This window comes from Scyliorhinus torazame, chromosome 16 (assembly GCF_047496885.1).
Source record: "Scyliorhinus torazame isolate Kashiwa2021f chromosome 16, sScyTor2.1, whole genome shotgun sequence".
Classification (NCBI taxonomy): domain Eukaryota; kingdom Metazoa; phylum Chordata; class Chondrichthyes; order Carcharhiniformes; family Scyliorhinidae; genus Scyliorhinus; species Scyliorhinus torazame.
In genome coordinates, this window is record NC_092722.1 from 133,679,800 (window position 1) to 133,707,550 (window position 27,751).

The 27,751-nt window shown below is 42.3% G+C and overlaps 1 protein-coding gene across 4 annotated transcripts; it reads left to right on the forward strand.

Moving 5' to 3' along the window:
* The first annotated feature begins 346 nt into the window (after positions 1-346).
* Positions 347-27,558, forward strand: znf518a (zinc finger protein 518A). Of its 4 annotated transcripts, none has more exons than XM_072479102.1 (2): positions 347-666; positions 21,309-27,558. In XM_072479102.1, exon 2 carries the CDS (start codon positions 21,469-21,471, stop codon positions 26,998-27,000), a length of 5,532 nt encoding a protein of 1,843 aa, XP_072335203.1. In that variant the 5' UTR covers positions 347-666; positions 21,309-21,468; the 3' UTR covers positions 27,001-27,558. The 4 variants fall into 4 exon arrangements, with proteins under 4 accessions (XP_072335203.1, XP_072335205.1, XP_072335204.1 ...); XM_072479104.1 differs by having other exon boundaries at positions 21,355-27,558; XM_072479103.1 differs by lacking the exon at positions 347-666 and adding an exon at positions 722-1,256.
* Positions 27,559-27,751: the final 193 nt, after the last annotated feature.

Sequence of the window (27,751 nt, forward strand, 5' to 3'; positions counted from 1 at the left end):
ATTTCTCAACCTGGGCAATCTTGGTAAGATGATTGCATATTTCAGTTTTTAGTTCACCTGTGGGGCAACCCACACTTCTTTTGAGTTCAGCCTTGAACGTTCGAGTGGGTCTCTCTCCCTTCATAGTCTTAATTTTCACAACAGTGCTAGGTGAAAGTAAAAGCACTACACACTGAATACATAAAAGGTGGTCATTCTTATTTTTTAAACAGTATCTAAAATAATGTAAATAGCAAGATGTTATTCGTAAAAAAATAAAGCTCTGTTACGTGGTGACATTGCACATTTTAAGACAGTCCGATTGTGAAGGGGTCATATCACCAGCTGATGGGAATTTGTTTGGGATGGGGGGCTCCCCTTTCTATATGATGTTTGCAATGTGAATCAGAAGACCAGTGTGTTCAAAAACAGAATCGTTTTCCACTTGCTGCTGTTGCTTCAGTTTTGACGTTCATATTGCGATTGGTGTGCAATATTCAAACAGGAAGAGTAGCAGCGATTTCACCGGAAGTCGCCTCCCTCCACCATTTCCCTCAGCTCGGCAGCGCCTCCCTCAGCCCAGGGCCACCGCTCGACCGCAGGAACCCGGCGTCTCCCCAGCAGCACAATGCCCGGATGGAACTGTCATGGCGGCTCATAGTGACCCTCACACTATTTTCCAAAATGGTAAGATTATGGCGAATTTCGGTCATCTTTCTTTAAAAAAAACAAAGCAAAAATGAACACGCCAGTCAACAAAGTGATGAGGGTGCATCTTCCCTTCACTTCCAGCCCTCTCGCGGCTGTTCACCCCCACACCCACGGGTAGTCCCAATGCAATCACTTGAAAGCTGAAGAAAATGTCGGCTCGTTTGCACCGGCCGTGGGCGGAGGACATTTTCGGGCTGAGAGCAAATAGTGCAGCGGATAAAGGGTCGGGGTTGCAGATCCGTGGACGCCTGGAGTAGGACGGGCGGGGAGGGAGCTTTCGTGTCGCCGCTGTATAAAACGATGATTTGAGGGGACGAAGTGATCGGCTAATAGGAAATCCATCAACCAGTTTTTAAATTCCGCCCTAGTGTATACGTCCGCCATTTTGACGTGGGGATAAATAGATTTCTATTCGTAATTTTCGGCCTTCGAGCAACTCCAGCGAAATAAGTCAGGATACTTAAATTGCAAACAAAAAAAAAACACCCCGTACAGTTCAGAGTGTTTTGCTCCCCGTTGTAGTCCAATAGAGAACTTTCAAAGCATTTACCGCCGAATAGTCTCATGTAAGTAGCTGTATCTGAATTGTACTTGTTCACCTTGAAATTGTTTCAGTTTAAATTTTTCGCTTTAACTCGTTGGTCGTTTGTGTGCGACACGTGTAAACTGTGACCCGTGCTGATGAAATATATATGACCTACATACAGGCATTTGAAGAAATAAGTGGAATTTTTAATGATGAATTGTTGAGTTGTCATCCAATTCAGTGTTATATATTGGTAGTTTCGTAACTCGACTAATTTACACCAAAACCCCACGTTTTTACATTATTTATAACGATGAGGCGTTTATGTAGTTTTTATGGATGTTTTATGTCCATGCTTTTAGAGACGTGATGCTAACCACGTAATATTAATATTAGTCAACAATAGTTGACAATAGATAAAATGCTATCAATCAACATCTTAAATTAGTTAAAATGCTGCATATTCAAGCTTATTATTTCCAGCTATTGAATTGTTTTATCATAAAGATTTGAGAATTTACTGATTTATTGAGCTGAATATAGACTGGAATTTTCCAAAGAGCCAATGAGGTTACACTCTCTTTTCCTTGCCACCCCCCCCAAAAAAAAAGTTATTGGAAATTAGCATTGGCAGGTTTGGATTACCTAAAAACGACCACTTTCTCCATACATTTGAAACATACTACATAATGCCTTGGTTCAACATCAGTTTGGTTAGCTGATGGGGGCGGTGGCGGGGGGGGAGGGGGGAGGGGGGAGAATTTTCATTTATCTTTCTCCATCCACCCTTTTATTGTCTAGAGGTTCTTGGCCCACACCATCGCACACATCAGATCAAAGAATGCCACAAGGGAAAGCAACCTCATTCCAAACACACTACTTGACAATTTGGTGCTGTTGTTACCTCTAGACTTGACTATTCCAAAGCTTTCCTACCCAGCCTCCCATCTTCCTCCCTCTATATATTTAACTGTTATTCAACACACTGTTGCCCTCGCACACGTGTTCAGCCATCAATTCTCTGTGCTTGCTCACCTACATTGCTCAATCAGAAGTCAATGTATTGATTTTAAAATTCAGTCTTGTTTTCAGATCCCTCTATGGTCACATCTCTCATCTTTGTCAACTGCTCCAGCTCTACACACTTTCCCGCCGCCAACCCCAGATATTTGCGCTCCAATTCTGACACTTTGCATCCCTGATTTTGTCCGCAATCTACATTGGTGACCATTTCTCCAGCGTTCTTTAGATCTTGAGTTTCTTCCTTTAAGACACTCCAGAAAACTTGCCTCTTTATTCAAACTTTTAGTTATCTGCCCTCATATCTCCCTTCGTGGCTCTGTTTCAAAGTCTCTGAAATTCCTCAGGATGTTTTGCCACATTAGAGGCACAATATTAATGCAAGTTGTCATCGTTCGTTTTATGCTACTAAGTAGTAAGTTCAAGATAGAGAAATGCAATGTTAGTGTTTTCAAGTTGCTGATGAGTGCTTCAAGTTGATTATTCAAGAAATTGGGTTTGCATGTACTTCAAATAGGTTTCTCAATGGAGCAGTATTTAATCTAAAATCAAAGCTGTATGTAAAAAGGTATCTCGCTTTTCTGAGAAATAATCCCAGCAAGCCGAACTAATGTCTATAATGCCCTATCCTATTTCTCTGCTTTCCTATATTAGGGTATACTTCTACACTATCCTAACTGGTCATCCCCAGTCTAATGCTTTTTCTCTAGTTTAATTCCTCATTTTGAATACTTGACTGGATGAAATGCTAAACTCGCAAATGATCTTTGTATACTGCCTTTATCTGAAAAAACATTTTTACTTTCCTTAATTCTGAAGCAGGATCATAATTAAAACTGGTTCTGGCTTGTCAGTTGTCTATTCTGGTAAAATGATAGTATAAAGTTGCACATCTCAGAGTTTGAAATTCATTTTGAGACGAGCAATCGGATAATAATGGATACCTTGATTTCTTGTTATGCTTTAAGATTGTGAAGAAATGCTTCAATTACATAGAAAATAAATTGTTTCATGTTTTAAAGAATTAGTTTTGGTGAATTATAAATTGTGAAATATAACTGGAATGTTGCTTTTGATAAATAATTGTGAATCAGATATGGGAATATATATCTCAAAACTTAAATTTCTGCAGTATGCTTGCGTTTTGGATTTTTTTGAAGACACAATTGCCCAAGTCTTCAAAATCTTAATTGTCACACTGTCTTTAGATCCACCTGAATATAACTGGAGCCAATGACCTTTTCTGGTTTCAAGTTAATTTTGTTATGGGATTGCCATTAGTAACTGTCTAATAGTAACTTGCTGAATATGTCCATTACTGAAGTAATAATTGGAATCATTGCTAAGTGATAGCATGTGCCTATCTCGAGGGCAACCTTTATTTGGCAAGGAGCAACCAGTAGAACGATAAAAGCTGTAAAATAGATAACATTGAAACTTTCATATATCATAGAGTCATAGAATTTACAGTACAGAAGGAGGCCATTCGGCCCATTGAGTCTGCAGCGGCCCTTGAAAAGAGCACCCTACCTTAACCCACACCTCCACCCTGTCCCTGTTATCCACTAATTTATGAATGATAACTATTTCATCTTCATTATTTCTCCGCTTGTCTGAATATATAGTCATCCACAAGACGCATACCTTTTCAGTTGAAAATGGTCACAAAGGCCACTTGCGCAAAACAAGATTATTTACACTTGTCTGCTATTAATTGGTCCCAAGATGCGATGAATAAACTAGCAGCTGATCATAACTAGCATTTGAAGTTGAATGTGTGTGTACAAGATCTCTTCTGAATATTCCTGAAAATAGTAGTATTCCTGAAAATCGTATTAGTGCCTATCTTTTAAAACTTGCATTTTCTTGTATTTTCCATCCGACTGGGTTGGGAAGCTGGGATGGGTGGATAAGAGTGCCAGCCATCCTCTGACTTTTTTTCCCAATGAGAATTGGGTTAGTTGTGAAGTTATTTTTAATCAATTGAAAGGATTGAGCCAATCCAGCAAATCTGCTGTGCTACCATGCAGTATGTTCAAAGTCCATTATTCAAATCCAGCAGATTGGAATGTGAAAGGAAAACTGGATTCAGTTGGAAACCAGGAGGGAGAATGGGGATAGTATGATGTAGTGTCCCAGAATAATTTTTCCTTTGGGCTAACCCAGTTCTACCTCTGTCTGGGGGAGGGGTTACTCCACTGAAGGCAATGCTGTGTTCCTTCCAATGAAAGGCTGGACAAGGTAGAAGTTATTTCTAATTTAATTGAATGGAGTTTTTACTCCCATCTTGGTAAAAGGGGCCATCCATATCTACTGAGTCAAGAGTTGGAAAATGTGGAGGATTTCCCATTCACATTGACTGCCCGAGCTCTTGGTTCATGAAGAAGGCCTGCTGGTTACTGCTGCTGGCTGCATGCTTTCTTTGGCCCCCTACCCTTGTGCATCTGACTTCTGAACATGGCTATCAGGGTGATGAGGTTGCTGAAATTCTAGTTGTGAGAGAGGGCTCTTGGGTTAGCAAACAATTTTTGTTTTCAGGCACTTTCTAAAGGTATGTAATACCTGTGTAATTAATTTATATTCCTTAGTCCCAAAGCTGAGAATACATTGTTTTGAGTATCAGTTGGAATTATATCAAGTATTGAGCACATCTAGTTAAGAAGAATGGGTTTAGCTAGAATGCACTGCAGTGGTTGCGGATTGTGAGTCCTAGTGTTTGCTGTGTTGTGTTAGAGCAGCCATGTCCAATTGCATATAAGCAATGTGAAAAATAACGTACTGTGTCAAAGAGAGATGATTGATACAGGAATGCGCAATTTAGTAGAATGTGAATAAAGGTGCGGTGTTAAATTCACAGCTACCTCCTTTAATGTTCAGCACATTAAAACTTTGTTTTTAAGTGAGTTGTATCTGTGGCTTTTGCTTACTTGTGTACCTAATTTTTTTCTTCTATGACTGCTTACTGTAACAGTCAGTTGAAAGATTTTGCTATTGTTTTATGCTCCAAGTTATTCTTTGTTTTCAACCTTGCTATTATATTGGCAGCTTCTATTATGTATCATTTTATAGTATAGTGCCATAGATTTATTTGAAAGCACAAATGAAATATTTCCGAATTGTACAAGTTTTGAATCCTCCTCATGCAACATTCAGAATTTTATCAAATCTAAAATGTATCTCTCTTTCTACCCTCCCCCATCATCATCGATGATTATTTCGGTATTTTGGATTTTTAAAAACCTTAATGGAAAAGAGTTATCTTCATTGGCTAAAATTGGAAATCAGTTGACTGTTTATTTTTTAAAAAGGTTTAAAAAGTCATTTATTGCAACTACTTAATAAAAAATGTGTATTAAAGTCAGATAAGTAGGTTTTCTGGAATTTCTAGTCAAGACATTTATTAATACAGGGTCATCCTAATGACCTTTATTCCTGGATGACTTTTCATTCATTCATGGGATGTGGATGTTGCTGGCAAGACCAGCAATTTTGCCTGTCCTCAGTTGTCCTTGAGAGTGTGATGATGAGCTGCCTTTGAATAACTGATCTGTGATACTTCCACAGTGACAATGTAGGAAAGGCAGTAGATTTCTAGATGGTGGAAAACATGTACCTGCTGGCCTTGTCCTTGTAGGTGGTAAATATCACAGATTTTTGTGGAAGAATCCATAAAACCACTACAGTGCAAAAGGAGGCATTTGTCCCATCAAGTCTGCACCGACCTTCGAAAAGAGCACTCTACCTCTGTCCATTCCCCCATTCTATCCCCGTACCCCAACCTAACCTGTATATCTTTGGACAAGTGGGAAATTTATCATGGACAGTCCACCTAACCTTGACACTTTAGACTGTGGGAGGAAACCAGAGCGCCTGGAGGAAACGCACGCAGACCTGGGGAGAATGTGAAAACTCCACACATTGTCACCCAAGATCAGAATTGAACCCTGGTCCCGTGAGGCAGCAGTGCTAAGCACCATGTGATAATGCCACCATTTTTGGAAGAAGGTTTGGCAAGTTGCTGCAGTGAGTCCTGTAGAAGGTACACCCTTGCAACCCTAGTGTGCCAGGAACAATAGAAAATTAAGGTGGTGAATGGGATGCTTCACCTTTGATTGTATTGACCTTCTTAAGTGTTGTTGCAGCTGTGGCCATCCAGACAAGTGGAAAGTATTCCATAGTCCTGACTTATGTCTTTTAGTTGAGGGATGGAATTTTGGGAGTTGGGGTGAGTCACTTGCTGCAGAATACCATGCCTAAAATGTAGCCACAGTATTTACGTGGCTTGAACCATTAAGTTTCTAGTCAGAGGTGTCCTCTCGCTGTTAATGGTAGTGGGTACAGCTGGCAATGTCATTGAATGTGAGGTGGAGGTAATTAGATTCTCTCAATGGAGATTGTGTTTGCCTGACATATAAATGGCAAGAATGTTATTTGCCATTTATCAGCCCAAGGCTGAATCTTGCTTGGGTCTTGCTGCATGTAGGTACAAACTTGTTTTTTTTTTGTGAATGGCAACCAAAATCATAAGCAAATATCTCTATTAATATTATATTTGGGATGGGGGTCATTGAAGCAGCTTATGGTTGAGCCGGTAGTGGAACTCCTGCAGTGATGTTTAGGGTCTGAAATGATTGGTTTCTGGCACTCACTATCATTTTCCTTTGTGCTTGGTATTTATTACACTAGCCAGTTTTCCCTCTGATTCTCATTGACATTAATTTTACTGATGCACTTTTATTCTGCTGTCAAATGATGTTTTGATATCGAGAATTGCCACATTATCTATGTAATTCAACTCTTTGTTCATGTTTTGACCACGGCTATAATGAAGTCTGGAGCAGAGTGGTAGAACTCAACCTGTGCATTTGAGCAGGATATTTTTGAGTAAATGCCATTTTAGTAGTACTTAACAAGACTTACTATCACATAGCTGATTGAGAGTAAATTGATGGCATGATAATTGGCCAGACCAGTGTTTTCTGGGCAGACCTACCAGAGCAGTTTTGCAGTCTTGTCAGGTAGATGCTAGTGTACTAATTCTATTGAAACAGCATTGGTTAATCACAGATTTTCAGTCCAATGGCTGGGATATTCTGCGGGCTTATAGCCGTCATATCTAATATATTCAACTTATCCAATGATTTGAATTGAAATACAGGGGGTTTGGTGTTTGTGATGCTGGAGATTGGGAGGAGGGAAAGTTAATTATCCAATTGGTAGTTCTGTCTGAGTCCAGTTACTCGGGCCTTTTCTTTGCACCTTTGATCCTGGACAGCCATCATTGAGGATAGGGCTGTTTGTGGAGCTTCCTCCTGTTTAATTGTCCACCCCATTTGTGACTTAACAGTCAAGACTGCTGAACTTTGAGAAGATCTGTTAGTTGTGGGCTCACTTAGCTCAGGTAATTGCATGCTGCTTCTGCTATTTAACATAATTGTAGTCCTGTGTTCTACCTTCGCTAGTTTGTCACCTCATTTTAAGCATGCCTGATGCTGCTACTGGCATCTTCTTCACACTGTATTGAACTAGAGTTCATCCCCTAACTTGACGGTAATGCTTGATACGCTGAACTATGAGGTTATAGATGATGGTTGAATAGAATTCAACTGCTGATGGTTAAAATGCCTATTGGATGTCTAGTTTTGAGCTGCTAGACCCAAGCATGGTGTGTAGTGCTAGACAATATGATGGTGTCACAGTGTGAAGATGAGACTTCATCTCCATGAGGAAAGTGCAGTGGCCACTCTTACTGATACAGTCATGCACAAACTCTTCTGTGATAGGTAAATTGGTGAGTGCACGGTCAAGTCGTTTTTTTTCCCTCTTGATTCTTTCACCACCTGCTGCAGGTCTACCTAGTCTGGCAATTTATATCCTTCAGAGCTAGGCATACTGTGTTGCTACTGATGTGTTGGATGTTCTGGATCACAAACAGGTCACCAACACTGGACGTGGTGCAACCCTATTTTATTATAAGGTTAACTATATTAACATACTTGAACTGTGGGTAAATGCAATGCCAGCTTTAACTGTTGACCCTTGCCTAGTCCTAGGGCATGGCATGAAACGTGTAATTTGGTGAACTTTTTTGAGCTCTGCATGGTGTGATAACGAGCTTTTGTGTTGGACTTTGCTTTTTCTTGCCATCGGTCAGACTTTTTATTTTTCTTGGATTTTTGTTTTATTACTCTTGTCTTTATGGTGAATGTCTGTGTTGCAGGCTGTGAGCTCTGTGCTCCGAGCTGGCTGCTACTAGAATGAGCAGGAACTCTCCTGTCCCCTGTCTTTATAGTGCGTGTGCTCTCGCTGGTGATTGGCTGCGGTGTTGTGTATGCTGATTGGTCCTAACTGTGTGCGCGTGTGCGCGTGCGTGCGCGATATACTGGTGTATATTATGACATTCCCCCCTTTTATATAAAGAACATGTGCCTGCGTGACAATAAATATCGTGTAGTGAATGTACCGGACTGTGTGCGTGTTATTGAGATGACTATGTACATTATGCTAATCAATTTACACGGGAAGGTGCCTGGTGCAGAGAAATAGGGTGTCACACCAACAACGAAATGAACATTATATACAAACTACTGGAATGATGAAACAGGATAACAATAGATCAAAGAGTCCAACATTGTAAAACTCATAAGTCAAGTCTCAGGTGGGCGATGAATTCTGGTTGACCGCCTAAAGGGTGGGTCAGGAGCCACTGGCTGCGGAACGGGCTGGGCCACGGCAGAGTGAGGAGGATGCAGAGTATTTGGAATCTCCACATAGTCCAGGTTGGGGACAACAGGAGGGCATGGCACCGGTGGAGGATCACGTAGTGAGCGTGGAACGATACGAAGGGCACGCCGATTGCAGCGACGAATGGAACCATCTGGCAGACGAACCAGGAACGAGCGGGGAGATACCTGCCGAAGAACCGCAACAGTTGCAGACCAGCCATGGATGCGGACGTTGTCATCCGGCGCCAGAGCAGGGAGATCAGTCGCCCGAGCGTCATGCACCGCCTTGTGTTGTGCACGAGACTGTTGCATCCGCTGAAGGACCGGAACGTGGTCGAGGTCTGGGATGTGGATGGACGTCACCGTGGTCCTGAGGGTGCGACCCATGAGCAGCTGGGCTGGCGACAGGCCCGTGGAGAGGGCCGAACGATAGGCCAGTAAGGCGAGGTAGAAGTCAGATCCTGCGTCAGCAGCCTTGCAGAGGAGCCGTTTGACGATGTGGACGCTCTTTTCCGCTTTGCCATTGCATTGGGGGTGCAGGGGATTGGATGTCACATGCACAAATTTGTACCTGCTGGCAAAGTTGGACCATTCCCGGCTCGCGAAGCAGGGGCCATTGTCCGACATCACAGTGAGTGGGATGCCGTGACGAGCAAAGGTCTCCTTGCAGGCACAGATGACCGCCGATGATGTGATTTCGTGCAGGCGTATGACCTCCGGGTAGTTCGAAAAATAGTCTACAATCAGAACATAGTCCCTGCCGAGTGCATGGAACAGGTCAACCTCTACCTTAGATCAAGGGGATGTGACCACCTCATGGGGCTGTAGGGTCTCACGTGGTTGGGCCGGCTGGAACCGCTGACGGGTGGGGCAGTTGAGCACTGTGTTGGCGATGTCCTCATTGATGTCTGGCCAGTACACAGCCTCTCGGGCTCTCTGTCGGCACTTCTCCACGCCAAGATGGCCCTCGTGTAGCTGTTCCAAAATGAGCTGGTGCATGCTGTACGGGATCACGATGCGGTCCAGCTTCAGGAGGACACCATCGACTACTGCCAGATCGTCTCTGATATTGTAGAACTGCGGGCATTGGCCCTTGAGCCACCCGTCTGTCATGTGGCGCATGACACGCTGTAGTAGGGGGTCAGCCGCAGTCTCGTGGCGAATGTGGATAAAGCGTTCATCCGTGGCCGGCAAATTGGAGGCCGTGAAGGCCACATGGGCGTCAACCTGGCAGATGAACCCCTCTGGGTCACACGGGGTGCTGACTGCCATGGACAGAGCGTCGGCACACATCAGGTCCTTGCCTGGTGTGTATAGGAGCTGGAAATCGTACCGCCGGAGTTTAAGCAGAATGCGCTGGAGGCGAGGCGTCATATCATTCCGGTCTTTTTGTATAATGTTGACCAGCGGGCGATGGTCGGTCTCGACAGTGAATTGGGGGAGGCCGTATACGTAATCATGAAATTTGTCGACCCCAGGCACTCCTTTTTGATCTGCGCGTAGCGCTGTTCCGTGGGGGTCATGGCGCGTGACGCATATGCAACGGAGGCCCATGATGAGGCCTCATCGCGTTACAGGAGCACTGCCCCAATGCCAGATTGACAGGCATCGGTCGAAATTTTTGTCTCTTTCGCTGGATCAAAAATGGCCAATACCGGGGCCGTGGTAAGTTTGGTTTCAAGCTCTCTGCATTCGAGCTCGTGGGCAGGAAGCCATTGGAAGTCTGTCGTCTTCCTGACCAGGTTCCTGAGAGCTGTGGTATGAGAGGCGAGGTTAAGGATGAACTTACCTAGGAAGTTGACCATGCCCAGAAATCGGAGGACCGCCTTCTTGTCCTCTGGCTTTTTCATGACTGTGATGGCAGCCACCTTGTCTGCATCCGGCCGCACACCCAACTGGGAGATGTGGTCCCCTAGGAACTTGAGTTCCGTCTGGCCGAAGGAGCGTTTGGCTCTGTTGAGGCGTAGGCCCTGCTCCCGTATGCGTTTGAACACGCGCTGGAGGCGACTGATATTCTCCTGCGGGGTGGTTAACCAAATGATTATGTCGTCGACATAGACGTGCACACCCTCCGTGTCCTCCATCGTTTGCTCCATGATCCGGTGGAATACTTCTGATGCCGATATAATCCCAAACGGCATCCTGTTGTAGCAGTATCTGCCAAACGGGGTATTAAAGGTGCACCGCTATCTGCTGGACCTGTCTAGTTGAATTTGCCAGAATCCTTTCGAGGCGTCAAGTTTGGTGAAAATGTTGGCCCGAGCCATCTCGCATGTGATCTCCTCGCACTTGGGGATAGGGTAATGCTCCCTCATTATGTTGCGATTCAGATCCTTTGGGTCAATGCAGATCCGGAGCTCGCCGGAAGGCTTCTTTACGCACACCATGGAACTGACCCAGTCGGTTGCTTCCGTCACTCTGGAGAGCACTCCTTGGTCCTGGAGGTCCTGCAGCTGCTGCTTGAGGCGGTCTTTGAGGGGTGCTGGGACTCAGCAAGGTGCATTAACCACAGGCGTGGCGTCTTGTTTGAGCAGGATTTTGTAAGTGTGTGGAAGCGTGCCCAAGCCTTCAAAAACGTCGCGGTGCTGGTCGATGAATGCATTGAGTTGCGCCCTGAAGTCTGCATCCTGGAAAGCAGAAGTGTCCTCTAGACAGAGAGAGAGAGAGAGAGAGTGTACTCGTTGAACGAGGTTTAGGAGTTTGTGCGCCTAGCAGAGAGTCCTTCGAGGAGCCCACTATCTCAAAGGGAAGGATGGCTTTTCGCAAGTTGTGCGTCACTTCTTCGAGTTGGCATGAACCGGTAGCAGGAATGACGTTGCCATTGTAGTCCACCATTTGGCAGGTCGACGGAAGAATGGTTGGTTTAACCCCAAGGGTCTGAAAGTCTGACCATGCTAGGAGATTAGTGGAAGCACCAGTGTCTAGGCGGAATTGTATCTGGGATCGGTTGACCGTCGGGGTGGCACACCGCTCGTCGTCTGCATTAATGCTGTGCACTGACAGCGGCTGGTGGTTTTGATTCGGGGACAGCCTGTTCTTTGTTATAACAGCTACCTGAAAAGGCTCCCTCTTGTCTTCGGTGTCACTAATCTGCGGGAAGTCGGAATCGGAGTCCGTGAACGTGGGTTGAATTGCCCGAACGTTCCTGCAAGGCTGGCTGAAGCGATGCGAATTGGCAGGCTGAGCTGCTCGACAGCAGGCAGCATAGTGGCCACGTCTGCCACATCGTAGGCATTGTCGCGATTTTGCAGGACAGTGCCGCCATAAATGGGCGGAGCCACAGTTGCCGCACGTCGTGACGACAGTATGCTCGTTGCACCACCCCGCATGCGCGGTGCGGTCCTGCATGGTGTGCACCTGCGCATCAAGTTCCTCCACATCACCGTCCCCTCGTTTGGCGCGTACAAGCGTGGGAGGCCGTGAAAAGCGTGCAAAATGGCCGACCTCATCCAGGCTGCAGCCTTGGAGGTGTTCAATTGTTTGGACCCGTTCCGCCTCGTGGGGATCTTGCCGTGCCGTTTCAGCCGTCTGTATGTGGGAGTACCGGCTGGTGACATTTTCATGCAGGACACAGGTCTCGATGGCAGTCGCTCGGGTGAGTTGCTTAATTTTGAGGAGCTGCTGACGCAGGGGGTTCAAATACCGATCTGGTCGCGTATCATGGAGTCGGAGGTTGGCCCGTAGCCGCAGGACTGCGCAAGGATGCGGAGGTGTGTTAAAAAGGATTGGAAAGTCTCGTCCTTACCCTGCAAACGCTGCTGGAGCAGGTATCTTTCGAAGCTTTCATTGACCTCTATGCTGAAGTGGGTATCGAATTTGAGGCGAACCGTCTTGTACTTTGTCTTGTCCTCATCGTCTGCGAATGTGAGGGAGTTGAAGATGTGGATGGCGTGTTGTCCGGCCGTGGAGAGGAGCAGAGCAATCTTCCTGGTGTCCAAGGCGTTCTCCCTGTCCGTGGCTTCGAGGAAGAGCAGGAAGCGCTGTTTAAAAATCTTCCAATTGACCCCGAGATTGCCGGCGATGCGGAGCGGTGGCGGCGGGTTGATGTTCTCCATACTTCAGGATGCCGGAATGCTGATTAGTTGCAGGTAGGTCTCAGAGGTGCTAGTATGCAACCACTCCTTGTACCATGATGTGTTGGGCGTTCTGGATCACAAACAGGTCACCAACACTGGAAGCGGTGCAACTCTATTTTATTATAAGGTTAACTATATTAACATAGTTGAACTGTGGGTAAATGCAATACCAGCTTTAACTGTTGATCCTTGCCTAGTCCTAACCAGGTGATGCACTCAGCACATGGTGAATGACTGTGTTGCAGGCTGTGAGCTCTGTGTTCCGAGCTGGCTGCTACTAGAATGAGCGGGAACACCTGTCCCCTGTCTTTATAGTGCGTGTGCTCTCACTGGTGATTGGCTGCGGTGTTGTGTATGCTGTTGGTCCCACTGCATGTCCATCAGTGTGTGTGTGTGCGTCTACACCATAATATACTGGTGTATATTATGACAGCTACCATGATGCTCTTGGTAATGGACATTCAGGACCGTACCCAGAGTAGATTTGATGTCCTTGTTACCATCACTCAGTAATTCTTCAAAGTTGTGTTCCAGATGGAGGAATATTTATTCATCAACTCAAGCAGGGAGGCAAAGGACAGTAATCTGGTGGTTTACAAAATTGGAATTTGTGATCTTATCCTCCCAAATTGTGGGGGGGGAAGTTAGTTTAATAATAGTCCTACTGGTGAATCATTGTGGAATAATTCGGAGGAACCGCTCTCTTATTTGCTGGGAACATAGAAAAAAAACACTTTTTATAATCTTTATTAGTGTCACAAGTAGGCTTACAACACTGCAATGAAGTTACTGTGAAAATCCCCCAGTTGGCACACTTCGGCGCTTGTTCGAGTACACGGAGGGAGAATTCAGAATGTCCAATTCATCTAACAGCCCGTCTTCCGGGACTTGGAAACCGGAGGAAACCCACACAGACATGGGGAGAACGCGCAGACTCCACACAGACAGTGACCCAAGCCATGAATCGAACCTGGGACCCTGGTCCTGTGAAGCTGGGACCCTGGTCCTGTGAAGCAACAGTGCTAACCACTGTACTACAATGCTGCCCTATTCACTTGAGCAGCAGTCACATGGAAGGTCAACTCTGATTCTCTTGCCAGACACTGTCTCATCAGCTGATCATAAGCAGTACTTTCTGTATTTTTTTCCAGCATCTGCAGCATTTTGTTTTGGACTAGGCCAGTGTTCTTTAAACTTTTTTTCCGGGGACCCATTTTTACCAATCGGCCAACCTTCGGGGCCCAACCCGGCCGACCTTCGCGACCCATGCATGCAGACCTGCGCGATTCACCATTTTTCCTTACCTTGTTTGATGCTGACAAAAATGGAGGAAATAGTTTTGGGTCCCTTTGGCCCTCGTACATGGTCTGGTGTCGGAATGTATGGAGTCTCCATCTGCCCCAAAGTTCTGCATTTTCTTCCTGTAAAATGTCATCAAATAACCCCCCCCCCCCCCCCCACCCCCGAACTTGTAACAAAAATAAATAAACCCCCCCTCCGAACTTGTAAAACAAAAAGCTGCGACCGCTTAAAAAAAAACGGCCGCACTGCTCATGCACATAGTCTTGCGCATGCGCGCCGATGATCTGACAAGCACACGCAATGCGGCTGCATTTCTTTACATGTTTGCGGCCATGTTGCTCGCAGATTTGTGTGATCAGGAGCGCCATGACGGGCGGTTTGTGCCCCCGGGTTTGATAATGCCTGGTCTAGGCTTGGCCCAACAAGGAAAGACTTATTCAATTTAATAATCTTTATTGTCACAAGTAGGCTTACATTAACACTGCAATGAAGTTACTGTGGAAAGCCCCTAGTCGCCACATCGCCAGTTCGGGTACACAGGGTGAATTCAGAATGTCCAATTCACCTAACAGCTTTCGGGACTTGTGGGAGGAAACCGGAGCACTTGGAGGAAACCCACGTTCTCCACCTACGGGGAGAACGTGCAGATTCCTCACAGACAGCGACCAAGCCGGGAATCTAACCTGGTGGTGTGACGCAACAGTGTTAACCACTGCTACCGTGCTGCCCAATTTAAATCCAGTATTGACCACAATTCTTAGGCTGGCTAGATGAAGTTAAGAAAACCTGCGGATGGGAATATTGTAGTGCATTTGCTTGTTCCTGTGATTAGTTGAATGCGATGAGGTTTGATTGACGTTACTTTATACATTCATTGTTCATTGACTGCCTATAAAATGCAGCCTAATGGTTTATATCTGACCCCCTCTCTCGAATGTTTCTGCATTTTCCGAAGGATTAAAGAAGTGCATGGGAGAATACATACAAAAGATACCATATCTAGTTCAGAATGCAAAGAAGGCCAATGTTAATTATCATTTAGATTGCGTATTGGGCAGCATTGATGCATTCTTGAACCTAGCTTACATGTGTTAAAATGGAGATGCCAAGCCAGATGAATAACAAAATAGACAGATTTTGTTCCTTGGCACAACATTTATTCACAGGTTGCAGCTTTACAGATCTTTGCCTCTTAACTACTACCCCAGTGTCCCGCTGCCCGAGTGTCCCAGTTTTGTGATCCCAGTCCTTAATCAAACAATGTCCATTATCTGTGTATCTTCAACGGGCCACTACAGATTTCCCTTTCTTTCTTGCATAAAAGTTGAAAACTTACTTAATGTACAAAGCAATAAAAAAAGTTTCCAAAATTCTTTTGACTCACCATAACACAAAATACCACTTTTTCTAGAGCAATACTTGTGTTCACCCATTTTACTTTTAGAAAACTCCAACTTTCCTTAACAAGGCCTATCCCCAGCTTTCTCTGTGACATTCTTTTGTTGAATGAACATTTGGCCCAGTGGGCAAACGTTCCTCAGAGTGCCCTTGTATAGGATGTCCTCAGAATATTGGATAAATATAATCCAATATCTCTTACTTCTACTAGTGCTAGTGTTTCTACAGCTAGGGTGCTTTTAACCACTCTATATTTTCTTGGCTTCCCAGAACAAGAGACAACATTTCCCACCAGTAATATGATAATCCATCCAGAAGATTGGTATAAGGTCATAGCCCATTGAGTCTGCTCCATCATTTACTCATGGCTGAAATGTTCTTCATCTCCATTCTCCTGCCTTCTTCCCATAACCCCTGATCCCCTATGGGAAGCATCACTAAAAACTGACTAACATTATATCTTTGGGGTCACCCAAGACAGGAAAATTGAGAGTGCATTACTCTGAATTGTAAAGATTTTATTTGCCCTCGCAACCACCTCAACTGAGTGTGTTTCTTTGTACTAAGTTCCAATATATCATAACTGGCACCAAGTGGTGTCTGAATGCAAAAGCAGTTTAAACGATTGGCCGAATGGCCTCCTACTGCACTAGAGATTCTATGAACTGTCCAATCAAACTTATTAACTTGTCTGTTTCTTGAATGCAAGATAATCTTTCTATGTCGATCGGGGTACGATTAACACTTTTGAGAAAGCTCTCAAGGTTGTGTAAGAGTCCTTCCTGTTTATTTCCATTGTTCCCATTACTTTGTTGTTTTTATTATTTTGGCCTGTGGACCCATAAGGTTCTATTGTCAAGCAGCCTGCTTGTCAGGACATTGTTCTCACATTTTGGTTTTGGAAAGGAGAAGTCAGACTCCTTGGCACTGAGTGGATCTTAGGAACCAGGTTTGGAGGGAGCCTGATTGATTGGTTGGCTGGCAACCTGTGGGTTGGCCAGTGCCTGTGTTCTGCCTGACAAAACTGGCTCTCTTTCCACCAGCCTTTTCCCTTTGTTTATGTGTAAATAGTTAGGCCGAGGGGTAGGGTGGATTGGGGGGTGGCAGTGGTGTGGTTGGGGAAGGGGTATTGGATAGTTAAATTTTCTGTCCATTTAATTACTGTACATAATTAAAGTTACTGGTTGCTGCAGATTAATTACGGACCTCGGGTGTTTTAAATAAAATCTAATTTTACTTGTGTTGCAACTTCGGGTCAAGTGGGACTAAAATTGACCGCATTAGCCCAGGGCATTGATACAGTTGCCCCAGACTTAGTCTATGCCTACTCCTATTTATTTAAAGGCCCCTGAAGCCTGACTTCCGATTTTAAATTCCCTTTTTATCTCAGTTGCAAAAATTCTGCAGCACCTCCCTATAGAAAATCAACTCCATTCATCATAAAGATGTCTGCAAATTTCTCTGTGGTAAAGCATTGCAGGATCTACTTTCATCTGAATACAACCTACTTTCAGAGACACGCAAGCAAGAAATAACATCGCCTCGGAGCATTATTTAATCTGTAAACACATTTGTTTAATTTCAACAGTTTTCTATCATCACTTTTGGTTGTTTTCAATAGCATTTGAGATTTTCTATTCTGCAAAAATGGCTTTTTCATCGATCGACTTGCATTTAAAAGAATGTGGCTGAGGGTTAAGAAAATCTTCAAGATCATTTTTACGTAGAGGGGGGAATGTACTCTCAATATCTTGATCACCAGGGCTCTTGGAAACCCTGAGTTACTAGTCTTGCTTTAGCCTTTTATGTCCCATCAGGAAATACATTTTCTGTACAGATCTGCCTGTGATGACTGTCCCCCGTCTGACACTTCACACCAATTTCTTTCCAACTATCCCAACTCTTAATTCTTTGTTTCACATCGATTTATCTAATTTATTTTTAGCCACTAAAATAGTTGGATCAGAAGGGCTTCTACTTCTAGTGGTGTTCCTAGCTCATTCTATGGTCCTGTTCGAGTTAAATTGCGGCCTTTGCTTGTTCTCCTTGTTCTATACTACTGCATGATCTCTCCCTCCCTTGATCAGAGGTTGTTGCCGCCAGTATGTGATCTTCTGGATCAGAGACACTTCAAGATCTGTAATTGGAACTCTCACTGCCTTTTCACATTCACACCTCATCTCACCAGTCCATAGATCTTACCGTTTGTCCAATTTAGTCAATGTTTGAATTTGCCGATGGCTTTCCTTCCTCGCGCTACAATGGTTGCGTTCCCCCCCCCCCATTCACATGCCCCTTCTGGTATATATTTTACCATAGTTCTAATGTTTGGTCGGTTTCTTCTGCGGAGGCAGATGTTGTAGCCTTTACCTTGTTGATTGCCTGAAGGCGGATCCTGTTAGGGTGGAGACCAACCTCTCCACCCTGTGCCCTGGCGTGGCGGGGGGACCTGCTGGAATTCTTGATGTTTGAAAAGGTCAAATTTGAACTGAGGGGAAGGATGGAGGGGTTCTACAATTTATGGAGTTATTCATTATGCACCTTCGATAATTGCATTACATCGAACATTAGGAGGGGGTGCTGGGAGGGTTGGGGGGAAGAGGGACTGTATGTGTTAATGGTGACTATGGGTGATGCCTGATTCCTTTTTGTCATTTGTTTATGTTAACATGTGGGTAATGTTTGGGGTTTGGTTGGAGGGTGGGATCGTTGCTATTGATATGGGGATTGACATTCCATTCGTCATTGATTATTGTTTATTTTTGGGTGTAAATTTGGGAGAAAATGTGAAAAAGGAGAATAACAATATTTTTTAAAAAAGTAGCCCTATTTTGTGTATTGGGATTGCATTGTCTATTCTCATCCAGCCCCTTATCTATCATATTCTGCTTCCCAACTGTCAAGTGCAGGATACCTCAAGTTTTAAAATTTTAAAAGGGGAATTTCACAGTAACTTCATTGCAGTGTTAATGTAATCCTACTTGTGACACTAATAAAGATTATTATTATATCAGTCCTATTCAACCTAGATTAATGTATCCACATAATTTGACTACCATGTTGGAGAATTAATGTATTCCATCACACCCTATCACTTTTATCTAAACTTTCCACTCTCCAGCCCTCTCTTTTACAGTATACTAAATTCCAGGATTAAGATTTATCCCTGGCCTTGTGCATGGTGGATTTTCTTCTGGGCTTTGTCCTTGATGAGTTCCCTTCTCTCTGCATGTAGGGCATTGAAGTGTGCAGAAAAAGTGGAACTAATTGTAATTCCTTCTAATACCTGGTGATTATTACACATCAATGAAGCTATTTTAGATTTCTCCCATTGACCAACAGAAACAGCCTAGTTTACGATTTGGTTGTTCAGCTAAAATCTTGTGAAATATCTCCTTGATCTCAGCGTGTGATTTCAGTGTTGATGACTGCAATGTTCATATTTTCGTAAGTCTTTAAATTTGTTGTTGGCCTCCCAAATTATTAGTTAGGACTTTAGCTGGTTCTGTTTCTCTCTTTCCCCCCCCCCCCCCCCCCCCCCCCTCTCAAAAACTGGTCCCTGGTCCCTATCTATTTTTCCATGTTTTTATCCACAATCGCTCTGTTTTACCCATGCATTGTTATCAACTGAAACTGGCTGCCATGTCTAGAAAATTTAAAATTAGAATGCTTCTGCCCTTGTCACATACTTTTAGAACCATGGCTACTTTTTGATGTTTTTTGCTGATGGGAGACTTCGGCCTGATGCTTCACGCATTTGACATTTTTAAGTCTAGTATCCTGAATTCTTTTAGATTTTTAACCTGTGATGAGAGGTTTGTAAATTGGCTATGTTACTTTCAGGTAATTTGCTTTTTCTCAATTTCTATCACATGATGTCAGTAATACTACTGTAACATTTATTAAAGATGCTAGGTTTTGTTCAAGGATGTAATAATGTCCTGACTGGGTAAATTGCACAATTTACTGACTTCTCAAATACGTTCATTTATCATGTCCCATGCCCAATTTTGTTTGTCTATGTTTATGGATGGCTTGCTCAGCAGCTGGTTATTTTGCTGATAGTACTAATAAAGTGACTTGCCCCATCTGTTCTGTAAGAAATCACCTCTCTTTTGATGACTTTGCCATCTCCAAACCTCAAGCATTTTAATTAGGAGGGATAAGCCCTTAAGTCTGCTTGAGCCATTCAGTAAATTATGATTGATCTGATTGTAACCTCAGCTCCACTTTCCCACCTGCCCCGATAACCTTTTCACCCCCTTGCTTATCCAGAATATATCTACCTCTGCCCAAAAATATTCCACCACCTTTTGAAGAAGAGAATACTAAAGACTCACAACCCTCCAAGAAATTTCTCCTCATCTGTCTTAAATGGGCAACCCCATTACTTTTAAATGGTGACCCCTAGTTCTTAATTCTCCCACAAGAGGAAACATCCTCTCCACATCCACTCTGTCAAAACCCCTCAGCATCTCGTGTTTCAATACTTTGTGTCCCTCGGCTGTCCATTCTTTCATCATCAGATAACCTGCCCATTCCAGGTATTGGTCTAGTAAACCTCTGAACTGTTTCCAACATGTTTATATACTTCCTGAATAAGGAGATCAACACACATAGTACTACAGATGTGGTCTCTCTAGTGTTCTGTATAATTGAAGCATAATCATCATACTTTTTATGTTAAATTCCCCTCTCAGTAAACTAACATTCTGTTAGCTTTCCTCATTACTTATTGTACCTGCATGCTAACCATTTGTGATTCATGTACTAAGACACACTGATTTCTCTGCATCTCTGAGCCATTAGATAATAAGCTTTTTTATTCTTCCTACCAAAATGGACAATTTCACATTTATACTCATTTGTCAGCTTTTTGCCTACTCACTTTAACCTATCTATATCCCTTTGTAGCCCCCTGCCCTCTTCACAACTTACTTTCCTACCTCTTTGTGTCATCGCAAATTTAGTAACTGTATATTTGGTCTCTTCATTCAGGTCATTTATTTAAATTGTACAAAATTGAGGGTCCAGCATTGATCTCTCTGACACACCACTCATTGCATCTTGCCAATCAGACTTTATGCCTACTATTTCCTGTTCACTAACTAATCTTCTATCCATGCCAATATGTTTTCTCCTATACCTTGAGCTTTTATTTTCCGCAATAACTGTATGCAAGCAAATAGAACTTTTATATATTCCTCGAAGTTTCTTCGAACCTTACTACTTGGTAAATCCAAATACCCTTTCAACCAAACTGTTCCACATACTGTAGATATGCAAGCACTGTCCAACACACCGCTATTAAATGAACCTGTGACTGGTGTACACATTACCAGACTGAAGCTTCTTGTGATCAGTATAATTTCCTGAGACTGATCAATATCATCATCTCCTTTAGAACCTTCTGTGTCATGCATTGCTTCAAACCTTTTAGACAGATTACCACAATGGTATTTCGAATGGTATCACTGTAGCTCTTGTTCATGAGAATTATTTTGTGCTGTACACCCAGTGTCTCCTTTGCACAATAGCTCAATTGAAAAGTATATTTTCTTTATTTTACAGAATTATCACACTGAGGAGTAATAACCTATGGCCTTGTTTTCTCCAGCTAAATTCCGAAGATATGACCTTTCTGATTCCTCTTGTGACATGCAGCAATTGGAGAGAAGACTTCTAAGAAATCTCTACAGCATCATTGATTAACATTCCAAAAAATTGAAATATGCAATCTGACCAGAGAAATTTTGCACAAGTTTATGAAGCAAATACTTTTGCAGATGCAAATAACAAGCGGTATTGTAGAAAGAAGCAAAGTTTGCCTGCAAGAAATATTGTACAAATGGACAAAGGATCTATAACAGAAAACTGTGCACAAGTTTCATCTATACCTTCAGTGACTGTGAATAAACATGTGAATAAACCGCCTTGGCAAGAGTTGAAATTCAAACTTAAAAATGCAAAAGTTGTTCTGTCAAGATTAGATGTGAAAAATATCTCGCCGTACATGCTTGTAAATCGAAGTAAAACATCACTAAATAGATGCCAGACTGCACGAAAATCCTTAAGAGAAAGTCTAGCTCAGGTGGACCGTCGGGTTATTTCTTTCGAGGATAGTTCTGTGCAGCAGTCGATGGGTGAGACTTCGAAAACTTCAGAGGGGGTAGCAAAAACTGTATTAGTAAAGGTTCTACGTTTTAGCTGTGAAAAATGTAAAGATGGTGTTGAATACAACCCAAAACAGTTACTGAAACATTATCAGGAGTTGCATGCTGCAGACTTACCTGTATATCCCTGTGAGTTGTGTAGTTTTACTGCTAATGATTTTCAGACACTAAGCCAACACCGATTGAAACATCGTACTCCTCTTCTTAAGTGTGAAGTTTGTAACGATGGTAAAATGTACACTCTACAAGAGCTGAGAAAGCATTTAAATTGGAAACATGGTGTAAATGGTAATTTTCGCTGTGAAAAGTGCCGATTTTCTACCAAGGATCAAGGCACGTTTATTCAGCATATTCATCGACATGATGTGATTCAGTACAAATGTGGTAAATGTGAGCATGTAAGTTACACAAAAGGTGAGTTTCAAAGACATCTAGTTGTACACACGGGGGCTTTTCCTTTTTGCTGCCAATACTGCAACTATGGTGCAACACGTAAAGACTATATTGTAAAACACATTAATGCTGTCCATAAGGGTCTGGCGGAGGGTAGCATTTCAAAAACAGAAATGGATCCAAGTCAAAAAGGAAAATTGAAGAATTCCGCGGGTCTGAAACTTGTTCTGAAAAGATACAAAATTGGGGTGTCTCGGAAAGCTCAATGGAGGAAAAAGAAGCAAATCCTGTATTTAGCACCTACAAAGGAATGGTCTGATGATGCAACAAAGAAATTCCGCCATCCAGAACACCAGTCTCCACCAGTTGCAGACATATGTTTGAATGACGAAGTAGTTAGTCCTAAAGATATCAGCGTTGAGAAAAGTGAAATTCTAGGACCAAAGCTAACAACTTCTAGCTCACCACAGAAGTTGGCAGATGTAAGTGATTCTAATCCAATTGGCAGTAAGGAAATCTCTCCTCAGGCCCCTTTTGTGATGCTAAAGAAAAATAAATTATCAGTGCCACCTAATTATAGTGCTCAGTTTATGGGCTTCAAAGTAGTTAATGGCAAACAACATTTAGTATTAAGGCTAATACCTATATGTAAACAAAATGTAAATACTTCAAATTTGCAAACCCAAGCCAGTAATGACAGCTCTTTATGTTTACCTCCGAATGCAGGAAATTCTAATGTTAGATTACCTGATGCAAACACATCAAGTGTGAATGCGCAATCTGTTAGATTATCAAGAATTTTCACAAATCAGCCTCGCGCATTCATGACCATGAACAATTCTGTGGAATCAAAGAAGCAGACTTCAGGACCACAAATGTCGCACGTACCATATTTAACAAATGGTAAATTTACTCAGGTTAAAACACTAGAGCCATTGTTTAGAGGCTCAGCTCAAACAGCAAAATTATTAGTACCAACATCGTCATTGAATTTAATTGAGACTGCAGTAAATAAGGGTATGCCAGATAACCAGGTTATACAAAACAAGACTGCAACTTCAGAAATACCTTCAGTTTCAAACAGTAGTCCAACACCGATAGTTGCATCATCAATTATCAGCCAGATTGCCTCAAAGGGATCGCAGTGCTTAAATGAGCAGACATCTGGTAGAAAGAATGCGTCTCAGTCAGATTGTGATGCCTCGTTACAATCCATAAACGGCACCCATTTGCCTTTTATTCATAATTATGCCAAGGTGAACATTTCTACTTCAAATCAATCTGGTAGTTTGATAGTACAAGGAGATAATTCAAAGACGACAATGATTTCACAACCATCAGAGGCTGTTCCTCAAAGCTCCTTGAAGCCTGAATTGTGCTCTGGACAGCCAAACAAAATAGAAGCTACTGGAGTTCAAGTGTCAAATTTTCAACAACTGCAACATATTGTAACTTCTCAAGACTCTATAATTCCAAAATATGGTCTATTAAATGGAAAAAATTCAACAAGAAGTGTTTCAACTTCCAGCAAGCCATCAATTCCAAGCATTCCATCCCACTTACTGGTTGGCTGTCAAAATCGAGGTGCCCAAGGTTTGAATGAACTTAATTCGCCTATACTTCTGCAAATGCTGGAACCTTCTGAAATCGTTAATGAAGAATCTGATGCGGAGAGTAAATCTGTGTCATCAAACAGCATCCCTATGTCATCTACACAATGCACTGCTTCTACTATATCAAGTTGTAATTTCCTTTTTGCTTCAAGTGAACTGGGGGCTGAAACTCTAAATTTACGATGTGATGAACTCTGCAATAATTCTATGGTTGACTATAATAATTCTTGCAGTACAGTATTAAATGCAGCTGCTTCAGAACAAAGTATTTGTCACATCAATGTAAAAGAAACTAATCAAGTTAATTCTGATAAATGTTTGTATAATTTAAATAATCTACATGCTACAGAAATATCAGTATCTGGCAATTGCCAATCTGAAGTGGAGGCTGAAGCATTAAAAAATGTCACTGAAAGTGACTTAAGACATTTCTGTGAAAGTGGCAGCGATTGTGCAATAGTGCAGAGCCAACAAAAACTCAGGCAATGTAATAATAATTGGTCTTCAGATTGGATCCATGGCCTGGAGGTAAATGCTAAATTTCTAAATACAGAAGAGGATGAATCAATTTTTGTCAATCAGGAAGAGATCCTGGATTACTGTAGATCTGAATCATTTTTAGAAAAATCAAATTGCTCGAGGAAACCAGATATAGAGATGATGGACTCTTATACCAAAGATAACATGAATCATAGTATGTCTGCAGAAAACATATCTGAAGAACAAGTTATTGATTCTGATGGCAGTGTCTCCCCGGTGATGCCTAGAATCACATCTGTGTTCTCATTGAAGACTGGGGATGGAATGAGTTGCTTGGCTCCTGAAGAAAATCAGTTACTACTTGATGCATTGAAGGACACCTCTGTATTTGGTGATAAAAATCCTCGCAGTGAGCCACAATGTCCCAAAAGTAGTCCAACTAGTTTTCTAGAGACACAGACCAGTGCATATACTGCAACAAAGAAAATGTCTTTACATAATTATGCCATTAAGGAAGTGTCTGGAGCTGTGCAGCTGGACTCTGTAAATGATAGCTGTGTTTTAGATCAGAAATGTATTGGGAGGAAGAACACACTGGAGACTATATCACCACCTAAATTAAGCAGTTGCATGCCACCAAGTGTTGAAAAGATGAACACACTGTTAAAGGCTCATTCTGCTGAAATAATCAGCCAACAGTTAATAAAGGATGCAATTCGTACTTCTGCTAATGGAGGCAGTAACTCATCTGTTGCACTTTTGCGACCTTTATGCCTTGCTGGCATCGCTAAGCCGGTTTTAATCCAACCATCACAAAAAGGTTCTGCAGTGCCCTTGCATTTAACACAACAGTCCCGATTGCAAGTAGTTTCTGGGGCACTAGTTCCACGGGCAAAAGTTGTTACTGGAAACTCTGCCTCCTTGCCAGATAAAGGGTCTGGCTTGATACTTACTTTTAGTAGTGGAAGCCTTGGTGCAGTTTCGAGCATTGTTTGTGGTGGTAACCCTCAGATATTGGATAGTACATATGCCAGTGCATCAGGACAAACACCAGCATCTGACAAAATCAGACAAAATATATGTCCATTAGCAAGTAGTTCCAGAATATGTTGCACAGTGACCACACCGGTAAATGTTTTGTCTTCCAAAGATACTTTACCTAAAGGTCCAGTTTCTGCAGTGTTTGATCATCATTCTTATGCAAAGCTTGCTTTAGATTTGAATGACGACCATACAGCTGGGAGAGGTTCATTAAATGTAAATGGTCAGGATGAACATTTGCTCAATGAACCACTTGAAAATGTAAAACCATCGGTGTTAAATAATTCACTCTCATTTCCACTGAGACAGGAAACTGTTTGGGGTAGTGAGGACACACAGACAAGTACTGAAAATAAATCAGACCAACAGAATGTTGTGCTTCAGGGTATTGTGCAGAAGAAGCTAACTGGGGTTAGAAGTGAAAATCCAGTGGCAAATTCTAATACCATGACTGAAAAAAATGGACCACTTAAGAAGATATTTTTGCGATTTATTAAAGGTTCCAATGGAGAATCGGGAATGAAGGGTAACCAAGTCCTGAAAAATCCTGTGACGTTTCACAATGCAATAGGCAACTTGACTAAGTCTTTACAGCAACCAAGTCAGACTGTATTGTTTAGCGGTGGCTCTCCATGTATCATACCAGTGAATAAATCTATGCACTCAACTCCTGCAAATGACAGCATCCCTCCCCAAATCGGTGCTCAAGCTTCCCTTAAACTTGCTATTCCTCCAGCTCTACGGAGTTCATCTATTCGTTCTGCTGAGAAAAGAAATACTAATAAAGCCTCATCAGTTACTTCACAGAGATCTGCAGCAAAGTCAAACTGCCGATGGGATGACGAGAAATCTGATGAATTGTGGCAACCACGAAAGTCATGTAATGAAAATCTTGTATTCAGATTCAGCAAGCGACTAAAGAAAAAGATGGAGAATTCTGAAATTCCACCAAAATCAGAAACCAGTAGCTTTAGTGAACTTAAAGACACAGAAGAGAGAGAAAGAATCAAGCCTCCTGAAGTTAGCAATATGACATCTAGCTGTAGAATTGTGAAAACCCTGAGACTTGTACCTTTTGATCATGGGCAGCTTATTAGATGTCCGAGAAGAAATCAGCCCGTAATCGTGCTTAATCACCCTGATGTCGATGTCCCTGAAGTGGTTAATGTCATGAAAACCATTAAAAAATGTAGAGGAAATGTTCTCAAAGTAGTTTTATCAAAAAGAACAATTTGTGCTTTGTTGAATCCTTGTGGCAGTATGCAAGTAGCTGCAAAAGGGTTCCTCATCAAACAGTGCAAAAAGATAAAACCAGTGAGCCCTGTGAAAGAAAGATATGTACTGAAGTTAAAGTTGAAAAAGACAAGCAAGAACAATTATCAGATTGTGAAAACTCTTTCAAATAAAGCTATAGAAGCTAAATTCAGCTGCTGGTTTTGTGGTCGAATATTTGAAAACCAGGAGGATTGGGTGGGTCATGGTCAACGTCATTTAATGGAAGCGACAAGGGACTGGAATAACTTGATGATAGATGAAATGTCTAAAAAAGATCTAAGGCTCTGAAAGTGATTTGCGATCTTCACGTTCACATCTGTCCAATTCACTAATGCACCACTTCAGTTAATGCGAATTTACTTTGCGAGGAGCTGTTAGGGACAGTGTCTTCTGGAAGGAGAAAAAAGTGTTCAAACCTGAATGTACGAAAGGCTTTTTTCAAATGTTAGCAGTGTTTTCATGTTTTGAACTGTTTTGAACTATTTTGACAGTGGCTCTGGCATGGTATTGGGGTTTACCTAATACTATAAATAACTGAATAAATGCATTCTTCAGAATCACTTCAGAAAATTTGATGCAAATAACAGTTTAAGTTTTTTTTTAAATTTTGATTTAAAACCTTCAATAAGGAGAGGTATTACTGTTTTTATGTGGTGTAAGTACATTGTATATTATGATAGTTGAGAATTTTGATTCAATCAATTGTAATTTGTCCTAATTTTACACATGCTGCTTAACACAGTTTGTGTGTTGGACTCCAGCAAAGACAATCATTTGTACTTCTAACCACTGTTTGCTATATAATGAGAATGAGTAAATGATTAAACAACTTTTTAGATTTAGAAACAGTTGACTCCCAGTTTTTTGTTATCCTGGTTACCCTCTATGCAGTGAATTGTAATAAAATGTAGAACATACTTGGTATCTTTTTCATTGAATACGTTTATTTTATATCTTTTATATACCATGCAGCAAGGTAAGCAGTGCAGTTGGGATAATTCAGGTATTTGGTGTCCTTTTGCTGTTATTACTGTCAATA